We start from the raw sequence: 12,810 nt of genomic DNA, 5'->3' as shown, positions 1-12,810 counted from the left end.
GAAACGCGAACGAGGGGTCTCTGTAGCAGATGAGCGTTGAGGTACTAACCCGGGTGCTGTCTGGTGTGTTTCTTCCAGGAAAGTACGGCCGCCACCACAGCCTTCCCTTCCTGCGCCCCCCCATCACCTCGGCACTGCTCACCCTTGGGAAAGCTCACCAGGTCCCCACTTCAGTGTGTGTGTGTGTGTGTGTGTGTGTGTGAGTTTGTGACTGTGTGTGTGTCTGTGTGCATATCTCTGTGGGTTTGTACACATGCATTTGTCTCTCGTAGGCTTTCGAAATGATTTGAAAATGTCACTGGAATGATCCAAAAAACGACCTTGACATGGCATGGTGTGATTAGCCGTTACAAGCCGTTTTGCCCCTTATGACATCACAAGTGGGCGTATCCACCTAGATGTGTGACTGATAGATAGGCCACGTTTGCTAGAGTCCACTGGGCATGCTGGTAGACTGATCTATCTAGCACACATCTAGGTGGACATGCCCACTTGTGATGTCATAAGGGGCAGATTTTCAAAACGGCTTGTAAGGCTAATCACACTGACACCTGTTGGCATGTCATTGGACCTTTAACCAGGTATTAAGCTGCTCATTAAAGAAACACACAATTAACAAGGATCCGGCTTGTGGGGAGAGTTGATTAAACGTCTGGATGTTGACTCGTGTGTGCGTGTCTCCTGCGGCATGTGATTTATGTGTTGATGAAGCGCAGTGTCACATCTGCCTTACAGAGCGCTATGCTGGGAAACGGACTAGTGCTCCAGAACCTTCTACACATGCAGCTGGCCCAGCAACAGCTCATGCACATCAAAGAGAAGCGGATCACCAATGTAAATCCTGTCTGTGTTGTTTATGTGTATGTGTGTGTGTGTGTGTGTGTGTGTGTGTGTGTGTGTGTGTGTGTGTGTGTGTGTGTGTGTGCCCATGTCTGTTCTAATTTGTTTACATCTGTGAGTGCATACACAATCTTGTCTTTCAGTACTAAATCCATTATGAAACAATCAAACGCCTCCTGACTCAAATCAAATTGCAGGGGTGTGTGTGTGTGTCTGTTTTATGCAAATGTGTGCTTGGCGACAAAGGCTCCCGGGTTGACTGGTGCTTCTGTCGTCATCAAGGCTGTTTTTAATGTGGTCTTTCCTTCCCTTGTTTCTCTTTGCCAATACAATGTGTATCACGATTCTGTACATTTTGTGATACTGTAAATATTTGGATACGATATTACAATTCTATCGTGCTGTTTTATGTAACCCTTTTCTCACTGGCCGGCCATGCCAAGCAACAGTATGCATTTTGTTGAGCAGTGCCTCCACTATGAAAATGCCGCACTTACCTAGGGCGGGTGAATTGTGTATTTTCACAGAATTAAAGTGGTGAATGCATTTATATGACTTACCAGTACATACCAACCCAGCACTATATGCAAATTAACTGCCAGAACATCCAAGATTAGATATTTAAAAATATTCTGAGAGAGGTAGAGGGAGAGGGAGAGGGAGGGAGAGAGAGAGAGAGATCGAAACAGGCTGGTGCTTGCAACCCATCAATGAATAACAAACAAAAGTGAACCGTGTAACATGCATGAAATACACACAACGAAATAAAAAGAGCTTGACGTTGGGGCCCATTGCACAAGGTCTGCTCTCAGTGGAGAGAACCAGACTGCAACAGTTGGCTACGATGCCCGTCCAAATGTCCAACAGTCCGAGGGCGATAGTGTGTGTGTGGGTCAGTATAAGTGTGTATCTACTCAAGACCCATGGTCATGAGCTCTGAAACACTCTGCGGACACTGCGGTCCCAGGCGTTGTCCTCTAGAGACTGGGTCCCAAAACTGGCTAAAAAAACTGTCAAGGACCTCTCTCTCCGGACTCTAGGATTTGACCAACCCCTCACACGTCAAACTCCGGAGACAGAACCCCTTCAAAAACAGTGATTTCGTGGACATAAACTATTTACAGAATTTGATTGGCTTACAGCTCTACAACTGCCGGGCAACATGTAAATAAAGATACAATAAAACAAAAAAATAACAAATATATAATAACTAAGGGCCTTGTTTCAGAGGTCCTTACATTAATATTTGGTGTGGTTTAATGTCGGGGTTCTAAAGGTCCAGATCAGTTGTTTAATGAACGTGGCCGAACAGAACAGAACATAGTCGATACAAATAGACTACTGGCCAATCCACTAAAGCAACCTCTGTAGGACGCCACTGTTATTTAGCTCCAACGTAGAGAACATTGACGTTTGTGGCTTACCTTATTCAGGTTACTTAAGAAATATTTTTTGTCGAAAGTATTATTATTCCTGAAGCAAATGTACCAATCCAGATACCCACTTTTGTATAAGTCGATGTTTTGCTTATTCTGCATATGAAATCCTCCATGCTGCTCTCCCCTCCAGGTGGCCAGTCTGCTAGGGGACCCCTCGCGGCTGCTGCTCCACAAGGCCATGTCTCTGAGGACCCTTCCCCAGGGGCCCATGGCCCTAGGAAAGGGCCTGCTGGGGGACTCGCCCACGGGTGAGGAGTCCAAATTCAACTTCACAAATCAACATTGAAAGGACACACTTCCAGAAATGTTCAAAATGTGTTCAAGCAAAACAGCAACCTTGTTTTGTGTAAGCTGATTAACATAGGCTTTGTTTTAAATAAAGATATGAACTGTTAAACCAATCCCAACACACATAGAAGGAGAGGTCGAAGTCATTTTCTGACGTCTGACGTTTTTTTGTGGCCTCAGGCGGCCACAAAAAAAACAACACAAAGCTCTTTTTTTACATGGAAATTATGTTTGCCAGTTAGTATAGTTTTTAGTGTGTATTAAAATGTGTATATATGGAATTTTATTGTGGCCATGTTTTCCTTAGGATTTGAAATGCGACCGTCAGGCTTGTTAACCCAAGATCTGCTGGAGCTTCATCCTTAGAGACGACACACTGCTCATTTGTCACACACATATTACATTTATGATGAGCTGATTGGACGCGTGCTACGTGTGTGTGTGTGTGTGTGTGTGTGTGTGTGTGTGTGTGTGTGTGTGTGTGTGTGTGTGTGTGTGTGTGTGTGTGTGTGTGTGTGTGTTATTAAACCCTGGGGTAATGAATGAAGCCCAGTGATGGAGCAATAAGGCTGCTAGAATGTGATGTATGAGCAGCCACTTCATTCCATCAAAGCAAACAGGCTCCTTGGGCACAGTTAGCTGCTGTGAACCTCCTGCTCCCCCTCTTTGAGGAGGGAATGGATCAAAATAGACTAGGAGAATATCTGCTTTTATGTCCTTCACTCATATCTCATTCTTGCTTCTTATTTCCTGTACTCTCGTCTCCTCCTCTTGTTTGCTCTCTCTTTACCTGTCCTCTCATCTCCTCTCTACTCATCCTCGTTTGCCTTTTTCCTGTCCTCCACCTCTCATCTCATCCACCCTCTCTGATCTACTTTTGTCTCATCCCGTCCTCCTCTCATTGCCTGACCTCACCTCTCCTCTCCTCCATTCTGCGTCATTTCCTGACCTCTTTGTTCTTCCCCCTCTTCAGAGTTTGTTCAGGAGTCCACACCTGTGCCTACACACAATGGTGCAGCGGTGGTGTCCGCAGCCTCCATGATGCCCCACAAGCCTGGCCGCGCCCCCGCCGGCGTGGAGCACAATGGCTTCCACTCTTCGTCTGCTGCCTACTCCTCCTCCTCCGCCTCCTCTGTCATCACCTTCTCGGCTTCCAATAGGCAGCCGGCTCCCCCGGGAGCCGTGTTGAGTGTCCATCCCCATGGGCAGGGCTACTCCCTGGGCAGCAACTGTGGCCTTGCCCCCCCTCCACCGCCCAAAGACCCTGCGGGCCTGCAGGTGTTGCAGCACCACAGCTGTGATGGTTACCCCCTGCCAGGCACGGTATGCAAGGCGGTCACAAGCATCTCTCACACACACAAGCACAAACGCATGCACACTCGAACAGGCCGATATACACACACACACACAGGTGGATTGTATCACTGTGAGACACAATCTGTGCGAGGCTGTGCGAGGACACCGGGACAAGACGGCTGGATCTAAATTATTGTCTAGTTGTGGTTGTTTTTTATTGTGTCTCTGTAGCCGAGGGTTTTAACCGTGTCTCTGTATCCGAGGGTTTTAACAGTTTCTCTGTATCCGAGGGTTTTAACAGTGTCTCTGTATCCGAGGGTTTTAACAGTGTCTAACGCACACACACAGGGTTTTAACACACACACACAGGGTTTTAACAGTGTCTCTAGCCGAGGGTTTTAACAGTGTCTTTGTATCCGAGGGTTTTAACAGTGTCTCTGTATCCGAGGGTTTTAGCAGTGTCTCTGTAGCCGAGGGTTTTAACAGTGTCTCTGTATCCAAGGGTTTTAACAGTGTCTCTGTAGCCGAGGGTTTTAACAGTGTCTCTGTATCCAAGGGTTTTAACAGTGTCTCTGTAGCCGAGGGTTTTAACAATGTCTCTGTAGCCGAGGGTTTTAACAGTGTCTCTGTAGCCAAGGGTTTTAACAGTGTCTCCGTATTCGAGGGCTTTTAACAGTGTCTTTGTATCCGATTTTCTCTCTCTCGCTTTTTCTTACATTCTTGCCCTCTTTCTCGCTCAACCTTTCTCCCAACCTCCCTCCCGCCCTCTATCTCCTTCTCTCTCTTCGGGCCCTATTATAACAGTCTGAAACGCAAGTGAGAAGCGCCAAACGCAAGTAGCTTTGTGGGCAGTTCTATGGCGATGTTGCTATTATACCGGCGGATAAATTACTCTTGCGCCCGACGCAAATCTAAAAAGGGTTGCCATGAAGTGACCTAATTATCCGTAGGCGTGGTTTCGGCGTGACGTGCAATAAACCAATGAGAGTGCCGTCTCCCATCCCCTTTAAGAGCCATGAGTGCATTTGAACACACATGATATGCGGTAACTGGTTCTATTTAATGATACACGCAATACATTAACAAACGTTGTTTCCTACCAGTATTGTATGCATTATCGTTATCGACTTGTGCTCCTAATATGCATTTGTCCCCCCCGTTAATAGGGGGGGACAGTCCTTTACATTTCCATTGTATTATGCGTTACGTGTTTAGTTTGCGTGAGTTTAAACAGATGGATGCAAACACGCGCACCCGCAATCATTCATTCTTTTTAACACTCACTCGCGGTAAAACACGTATTTTTCGCATGAGGTTTTACTGAAAACACTCGCGGTTTTCTCATGATCAAATACTCAATAAAAATGGGCTTGTACACGATGTCTGTGTTAAGAAAATATATGTTTGCTGTACGGTGTTTGCAGATGCATTGGTTTAAAAGTACAACTTGTTACCGCTGTATCGGCTGTTCTTTCCAAATTAATTTACCAAGAATGTGTGGCTAGGTAGATGAGTGAAGCAAAGTGTATGCGCAAGGTGCACAAGCAACATTATGCATGTGCCCTTAAAATAGCAACTGAACAACGCACCACTGACTTTAAACCAGGTATTTCCTGGTTTGTGGCAGAATTGTTTTCTGAAACTGCAAAATAGCACCAGGGAACGTTTGCGCCAGAACACGCCTCCTCCTTTCGCAGAACCGCCCCTTGGGGCGCAAGATTTTCCCTCCCCATGCTTTTGGAGGGAAAAGAACGCTCCGGCCCAGTTGCAAACTAGCAACGACTAATGCGTCGGTGTAGAAAGTAAATTGCGCTGGATGCAAGATAGGGCACTTCAACTGTTTCTTTGTGACCAGAGGGATTTATTCCTTTACTTAGCCCCATCAGTCATCCCAAGCATCTACAATATACATGGAAAAAACACAAACGTGCTTACACACAGGCACTGGCTTGTTCACTTCGTCACTCACTCACTCCCCACACACAAATAGCGCCCATACCCCACATGCACACACACCCACTGGCCAACTCTCTCACATACACACACAAACACACAGTACACAAGTCGCACACACTCTCGCGCCTATCAACAGACATCGCCAGCAACAGTCCCTCATGATTACCTCCCACTGAAAATACCCACAATGCACTACCCCAACCTGCCTACCCACTTAACACATGTCTCGCTATTTGCCTTCTCGTCTTTACTGTCTGTTGGCCACTCTAACCAGCTGCGTGTTTTCTGCCTCTGAGGCGCTGTGGCTTTGGTACTCAGCACAGTGGCAGTCTTCCTGTGAGTCGCTGTGGCTGTTGTCCTCAGCACAGTGCTCTCAGCACAGTGCTCTCAGCACAGTGCTCTTAGCACAGTGCTCTCAGCCTGTGAGGCGCTGTGGCTGTGTTCTGTCTGCCAGTCGCTTCTGCTGGTGCAGATAATTACTATGACAGAAACCCCAGAGGGGTAATCATAGGGCTGCTTATGGGAGCAGAGGGGAGCAGAGAGCATTGCCTCTGTGGTCCTCATCCTGCAGAGTCACGCAGGGAACCACCGAGACGGAAGACTGTTATTAGCCAACAGCCTAATCTCCTGCCCCGTTTGGCCTTTCTTCTTCTCTTCGCTGCTGGATTTTACATTGAAAAACCTATGTTTGCGTGTGTCTCTTTTTTTCACTCTCTCTCTCTCTCCTTCTCCCTGTCCATCTCTCCCTCTCAGGCCAGTGGGCAGGGTTCTCTGCTGGGTGAACCACCTAAAGAGGTGAAGCTTCCCTCTAACCCCTATCTCAACCTGGCCAGCGTGATGCCAGGCATGGTGCTGCAAGGTACTCATACACACACACGCACACACAAATTCCCACCAGCACACACACACACACACACACACTCATATACACTTACAGACACACACACACCTTTCTAGGATATCCCCCAGGTTGATGTGACTATAAATATAACCATTACACCCGTGGCTATGTGTGATCCGCCCACTGTGCTCAACCGCAGGGCCGGTTGGGAGTAAAGCCCAGGCAAGGCAGCCCGGACCTGGGCTTTACAGCAGCTCCCTGGCCCCCCAAGCTTCCCAGGGCTCCAGCTCTCTCTCCCACGGCACTGTGGTGACGCCCGCCCCGGCCCAGTACACCACAGACACCTACGCCGACTACAGCCAGTACAGCCAGGTGTACTCACAGGTAACGCACTGACAGAAACACACACACACACACACACACATGCCCGTTCGCACACAGACACATTTAGAGCACTTGTTTACATTTCTATAAGTGTAGACAACAAACACATTTGGATGGTGTGTCAAGGTCACATCGCCATGGCCATAATAACAGACTTACACACACCTACTCTATTTTACATCCATAGTCACCAGCGGGTCTAGGAATAGAGAGAGTCTAGGAGAACAGGCATAATATACTGTGAATGGGATTTGCTGGTACTGTGGTGAATGTTTCATAGATGGACCGTTGACTTAGAATAGTGCAATAAACTATTTGGACGGATTAATCTGCGATGCAAGATAGACTGGTGATGGTTTGGGAGATAAATGATTGACTAAAATGTTGGATGGATGGTTAGAAAGATGGTGGACAGACAGACTGAGTGTGAGAGGAGGCGTCAAGCTGTGTATGTGTGTGTGAGTGTGTGTGTGTGTGAGTGTGTGTGTGTGTGTGCGTCCATCTGTCTCTTCTTCCGCTCTCTCCTCTATAAGGAGAGGAGAGAGCAGGCTCCTCTCTTCAGGAGCCTGAAGAGCAGAGCCAACAGACTGAACAACAGTTTCTTTCCTTGGGCAATCAGGACACTTAACACTCATAAAACATTAAACATTAAACAGATACCTCACTTTCTATAAAGTGCAATATGCTTACAGCCTTTTATATTTATTTATTCATATTGCCTGTCCTTGTCTTGTTCCAAATGTTTTTCTTGTTATTTCTGTCTGTTTTTTTTCAATTTTAACTGAAGTTGCTTGTGGGTTTTTTGTATGTGTAATGCACCTTCAGTTGGCACTCCCAATTTCGTTGTATAGGTGACTGTACAATGACAATAAAGGCTATCTTATCCTATCTTATCTTATAACACTCAGAAAATTGCATAAGGCCCCCATGCCGTCACTGGAGAGAACGGCTTCATGTTTTCCTTTCTTTCATTATTTCCTCCTTTCATTCACTCAGGTATTGTTTCTTTCTTTCTGTCTTTCATTCTTTCGTTCTTTCTTCCTTTTATTCTTTCATTCTTTCGTCGTTCACCATCTGTTCATCGTTTCTTTTCCTTTTTTACAGTCAGTCTGTGTTTCTTTCTTTGTTTCTTCCTTCATCATCCACGTTGATGATGAACTCTTGACAAATAGAGGGCAAGCTGCACAGCGGACAGAGGGAAACAACCATTTAGCAGTGCAATAAAAAACACTCAACAATAATGCTCTCACATACTATGTATTCACATGTTTAATGGGTCTCTTGCCTACATGTGTGTTTGTGTGAACAGGAAGCCATGCAACAATGGTATCATCAGTACCAAGCCGCACAAGTCCAGAACTACAACACCGCTATCAACCCAGACAGCCTGGCTCCAGACTACAGCAAGGAGCAGGTAACACACCGACACAAACAGGCACACACACATACACACACACACAAACATACACTCACACACGCACATAGGTGCACAAACACACACAGGCAAGCACGCACAGACAAGAACCACATGTACTCATTCACACACACACAACCACACACACAGACACAGACAAGCAGGCACACACACACACACACACACACACACACACACACACACACACACACACACACACACACACACACACACACACACATGCACACACACATGCACTCACAAATAGGAACACAGACACACAAACACACAGGCATGCGCACACATGCATTATCTACCTACCCATGAATGTGTGTTTCCTGGTGTGTTCCAGTCTCCTGCTGTGTCATCCTATGGAGAATATGGCTCCTACATGCAGGCAGTCACCCAGTACTACACACAGCCTTCCGCAGCCAGCCAGGCCTACACCAGCAAGGTATACACACAAACACACACTCGCCTGGACAGGCTGAGCCAAAAGTGTGTGAAATTAACATATGGCTCTTGTTATATTGATGATTGATTGCTGTCCATTCAACCTCAGGGGTTGATTGACTATACCAATACTTACAATTAGAGATGTCCGATATTATCGGCCCACCGATATTATCGGCCCGATATTAGCATAAAAATGTAATATCGGTCAATATCGGTATCGGATTTTTTTTGCCTTAAAACCGATTTTTTTTTTTAAATTTATTTATTTATTTATTTTTTATAGCTCAAATAAATGTTTTCAAAATTGTGCAGTACAGTGCACATTGTAATTGACTCATATTTGTGCATTTATTCAATTAAGGTTATTGAGTTTTAGTTAAAGAAACATACTGCTATGTTGCACATAGTTGTTCAGGTACAATGTTTTATCATTTGTGAAGTCAAGTTTGCCCTATTTGTTGTGGGCATTGTCAAGATTATCTCAGGGAGAGTGTAATCCAAACTGTTGTCTGAGACCATTAAAAAAATAAAAATAAACATGGCACTTTTCCCTTAAATTAAGTTGAAGTATTTTTCTTATTTTGCACAGACAATGTTGACATTTGGAAAGCCTTGTTGCATTCAAGAATGCATCCAGTGGGGCATCACAATAACATTAAGCATGTTGTGTTAATTCCACAACAGGAGATATGTAATGTTACCTAAATTAGGTTTGAGGAAAAATAAATAACCCAAATATCGACATCGGTATCGGCTGATATCGGAATCGAAAATTTAGAGTTGGACAATATCGCATATCGGATATCGGCAAAAAAGCCAATATCGGACATCCCTACTTACAATACTTACACACACATTTACAGTGTGTGCATGGGTGCGTTAACTGGCTTAGTGGGCCTGCCATTTTTGCTGTATACTCAAAGGTGTTGTTTGTCTGCTTGTGCGTACACAATTTGCATTCGCAACTTTAAAGCAGTCAGTAAAACCTCATGCGAAAAATACGTTTGCATAGCTTGTACGATCAAATGAGGTGATTGTGGCGAGAAACACACGAAACATACAAACGTGCAAAACCTTGCTAACATTTTGTAACTTGCCGAAATCTCCCCATGGGACGGCAATGCGAACATTGTTGTGGTTAGTCAGAAAAGCAAGGCGGGTGTGAATTATTTTGATCTGATGTGCCCGACTCAATGGAGACTCCACTGGTCTTCACAAATGGAGCGATCATTGACCAAACCAAAAGTTTATAGATTATTAAACATGTTTGTCTGCAAAGTCTCTCTATCTCTCCATCCTTTCGTCTCTCGTCCTTCGACAGGAAGTCTCCCTCCATGCCGTGGGCCATGCCCCCCCGCCAGCCGTTCTGCCCGCCAGTGCGGTGCTGCCAACGTACGGCGCCCTGCCCCTGATGCCTGGCTTCCTGGGGGCCGCCCACCCCGCTGGGCCCCCGCCGGGCCACGTGGCGCAGGCCGCCACCACCGACTGGAGCGCCTACTACTATGTGAGTGTTTAGGTGTCGCTGCGGCACCATGCAGGCCTCCCACGCAGGTCAGCGGGGCTTTGTCGTCACATCGTGACATTGACATCGCAGTGCTAGACAGTGTCGATGCGCACCACGGAGGAAGACATTTTGAAGAAAAAGCATTTTAGTCTTTGTTTCTATCTAGTCTCCCTCTGTTCCGCACTATGTCTTCTTGCCGCTCACTTGACCGCACTCTTAAAGAGATATCGCCTTTTTTGTAAAGGTTTCTCGTTTGTTTGTTTTAAAAATGTTTAAGTCATACAAAACTACACATTTGTTTGCAATGTTACTTTTTTTAATAAATGCCCCAAAAATACCAAATCTTAATTTTAGTTTTCTCATTGAGATTTTGTAAATAAAATAGAATGAGCTGAGTAAATCGTTGCTCCACTACTGTTCGAGGCGCTTTTTTTGGTGCATGTGAATCTTCAAGAACAATGCTGCCATTGTGATTCTATGTTGCCCACCTCCCAAATCAACCAACCAGTAGTGATAATGTGTTTATCATAGTGTTGTATAGCCCAGCGAATAGGAGTGTGACAATCTGCTTCATTCTAAAAGGTACAGTTATGGCAAACACTGCAATTAAAAGATTTAGCTTGCAACCCGTGAGATGTAAACAAAGTCACACAATTTTATTCAACAGTCCCAAGAAAAAACACAGTTCAGGGGTCTCATTTATAAAACTGTGCGTGGGATCGTTACTAAAAATGTGCGTACGCCCAGAAGCCAAGTTTTGCGTGCGCCAAAAAATATTCCGATTTATAAAACCCTGCGTACGCCCACCGTACGCAATGTTTGCTTTATAAATCACAGAGTGCCTACAAGTGTGCGCAGCTGAATCAGCTTCACGTTCCGCCCTGTACACGCCCCTTTTTAACCATAAATGGTCAATGCAAATGACCTTATGAATTCGATCTGCATATAAAACAGACTCAGATGCAAGTATTATGTCTTGTCGGAAACAATGGCAGAAGTACTGAGAAAAGCAAAAAAGCGAAATTTCACGGAGGTTGAAGTGGAGACACTTGTGGGTGAGATGGAGGCCCGAAAGGTAGTTTTGTTCGGCGGTCACGGGATTGGGATCGCCAACAACAAAAAGCAGAGTGAGTGGCAACATGTTGCTGCAGCAGTGAACTCTGTCAGTAGCACGGAGCGCACAGTCCCAGAATTAAAAAAGAAGTGGTCTGACGTAGAGTTACATATTTTTATGTAGCCTACCAATAAATTGTTATGGTCCCTAAATACCCTCTCCCTCCGAATCCTGCCATTTGCATGGTCCGCCTGAAGTGCCCTATAGTGCAGCATTACCACGGCGCAGACCTCTGTATTTATAGGGTTACGGTAATAAGACTGGCCGAGAACACCTTGGATAATCAGTTTGTAATCACCCACGTAAAATGTTCTTGAACATAACCCCTTTTTAATGCGTGATTTGTCATGAAAAGCATCAAGAGTAACGGACAACGTTTGTGATGAGGAGTGTGGCTTGGTTTTCCACACTTGGGATTTAATTGACATTTGATTATGTGTTTACAGTGTCACATACAAATATTATGTTATTGACAAATGTTGGGCAGATGCTTTATTCCATGCAGTCGCGCCGTCAGTGCACAGTATGGAGTGACGGGATTAAATATAGAGAATTTTTTTTTATGTTTCTGGAGTAATAACTGAGAAATAACGCAGTTGATTAGGATTAGGATTTAACGCATGATACGGGTTGAAATTAAATTTATGAAGGGCGATGATAAAACATAATCGTTCTTCTCACTCTACAATTCTTCGGTCTGACTTCAGTTCACCACCACACCATCTGTGTCGCCAATTCTCCTTTTCCTCCAAACCATGCGTACGCATGGGTCAGAGTTTGCTTAGGGCTGCGCACATTTTCCCGTGAAGTTGGTTTTTTATAGATCACAACCTTGGCGTGGAAAGTCACGTACGCCAATTTCAGCCCCGTTTTGTGCGTACGCAACGGTTATAAATGAGACCCCAGTTCATTACATTCATGTCAATATTTAAATAGTCCAGGTCCAAACAGAAATACCCTCCAAAATGCTACAATATAATCCCTTCATAAACGTACAAATTGAAATCGAAAGGCTCCTTAAATCACAAAAAATCTATGCCTCACACTGAATGGGCTTAATAATCCAACCATAACCGCAAACCCCATAACTAAAAAGAAGATTTATTTTCCATTAAAATTGATCCATTAAATCCATTAAAATGGATCGGGTCCTGACAGGAGTTGGGCCTTAGAAACAGTTATGATGGAAACACGTTTGATTAAGTACGCCATAAGTAATATAACATATGAAGGAAGTGAGTGCTGTTCACTGTAATGACTTCTACATTAAATCATTAC

General features: G+C 45.0%; 1 protein-coding gene and 1 long non-coding RNA gene across 4 annotated transcripts in view; one reads left to right on the top strand and one right to left on the bottom strand.

The window, feature by feature from the left end:
* Nucleotides 1-12,810, top strand: part of raver2 (ribonucleoprotein, PTB-binding 2) — a 126,611-nt gene that overhangs the window by 109,030 nt on the left and 4,771 nt on the right. For 2 of the 3 annotated variants that reach the window (XM_030372819.1, XM_030372820.1), the window contains exons 7-15: nt 79-161; nt 736-834; nt 2,410-2,527; nt 3,541-3,890; nt 6,573-6,678; nt 6,860-7,044; nt 8,354-8,458; nt 8,811-8,912; nt 10,236-10,418. In XM_030372819.1, coding sequence (XP_030228679.1) covers nt 79-161; nt 736-834; nt 2,410-2,527; nt 3,541-3,890; nt 6,573-6,678; nt 6,860-7,044; nt 8,354-8,458; nt 8,811-8,912; nt 10,236-10,418 — 1,331 coding nt within the window. Of the gene's footprint in view, nt 1-78; nt 162-735; nt 835-2,409; nt 2,528-3,540; nt 3,891-6,572; nt 6,679-6,859; nt 7,045-8,353; nt 8,459-8,810; nt 9,028-10,235; nt 10,419-12,810 lie in introns of those variants that run through there. The other variant, XM_030372821.1, reaches the window with a different exon arrangement.
* Nucleotides 8,163-8,913, bottom strand: LOC115555789 (uncharacterized). The gene is made up of 2 exons (XR_003978909.1): nt 8,780-8,913; nt 8,163-8,224 (listed from the first exon to the last, which is right to left on the bottom strand). It is a non-coding gene; the product is annotated as an uncharacterized LOC115555789 (long non-coding RNA).

Source organism: Gadus morhua, chromosome 12 (genome assembly GCF_902167405.1).
Source record: "Gadus morhua chromosome 12, gadMor3.0, whole genome shotgun sequence".
In the NCBI taxonomy this organism is placed as follows: Eukaryota; Metazoa; Chordata; class Actinopteri; order Gadiformes; family Gadidae; genus Gadus; species Gadus morhua.
This window is presented reverse-complemented; position numbering and strand designations above follow the sequence as displayed.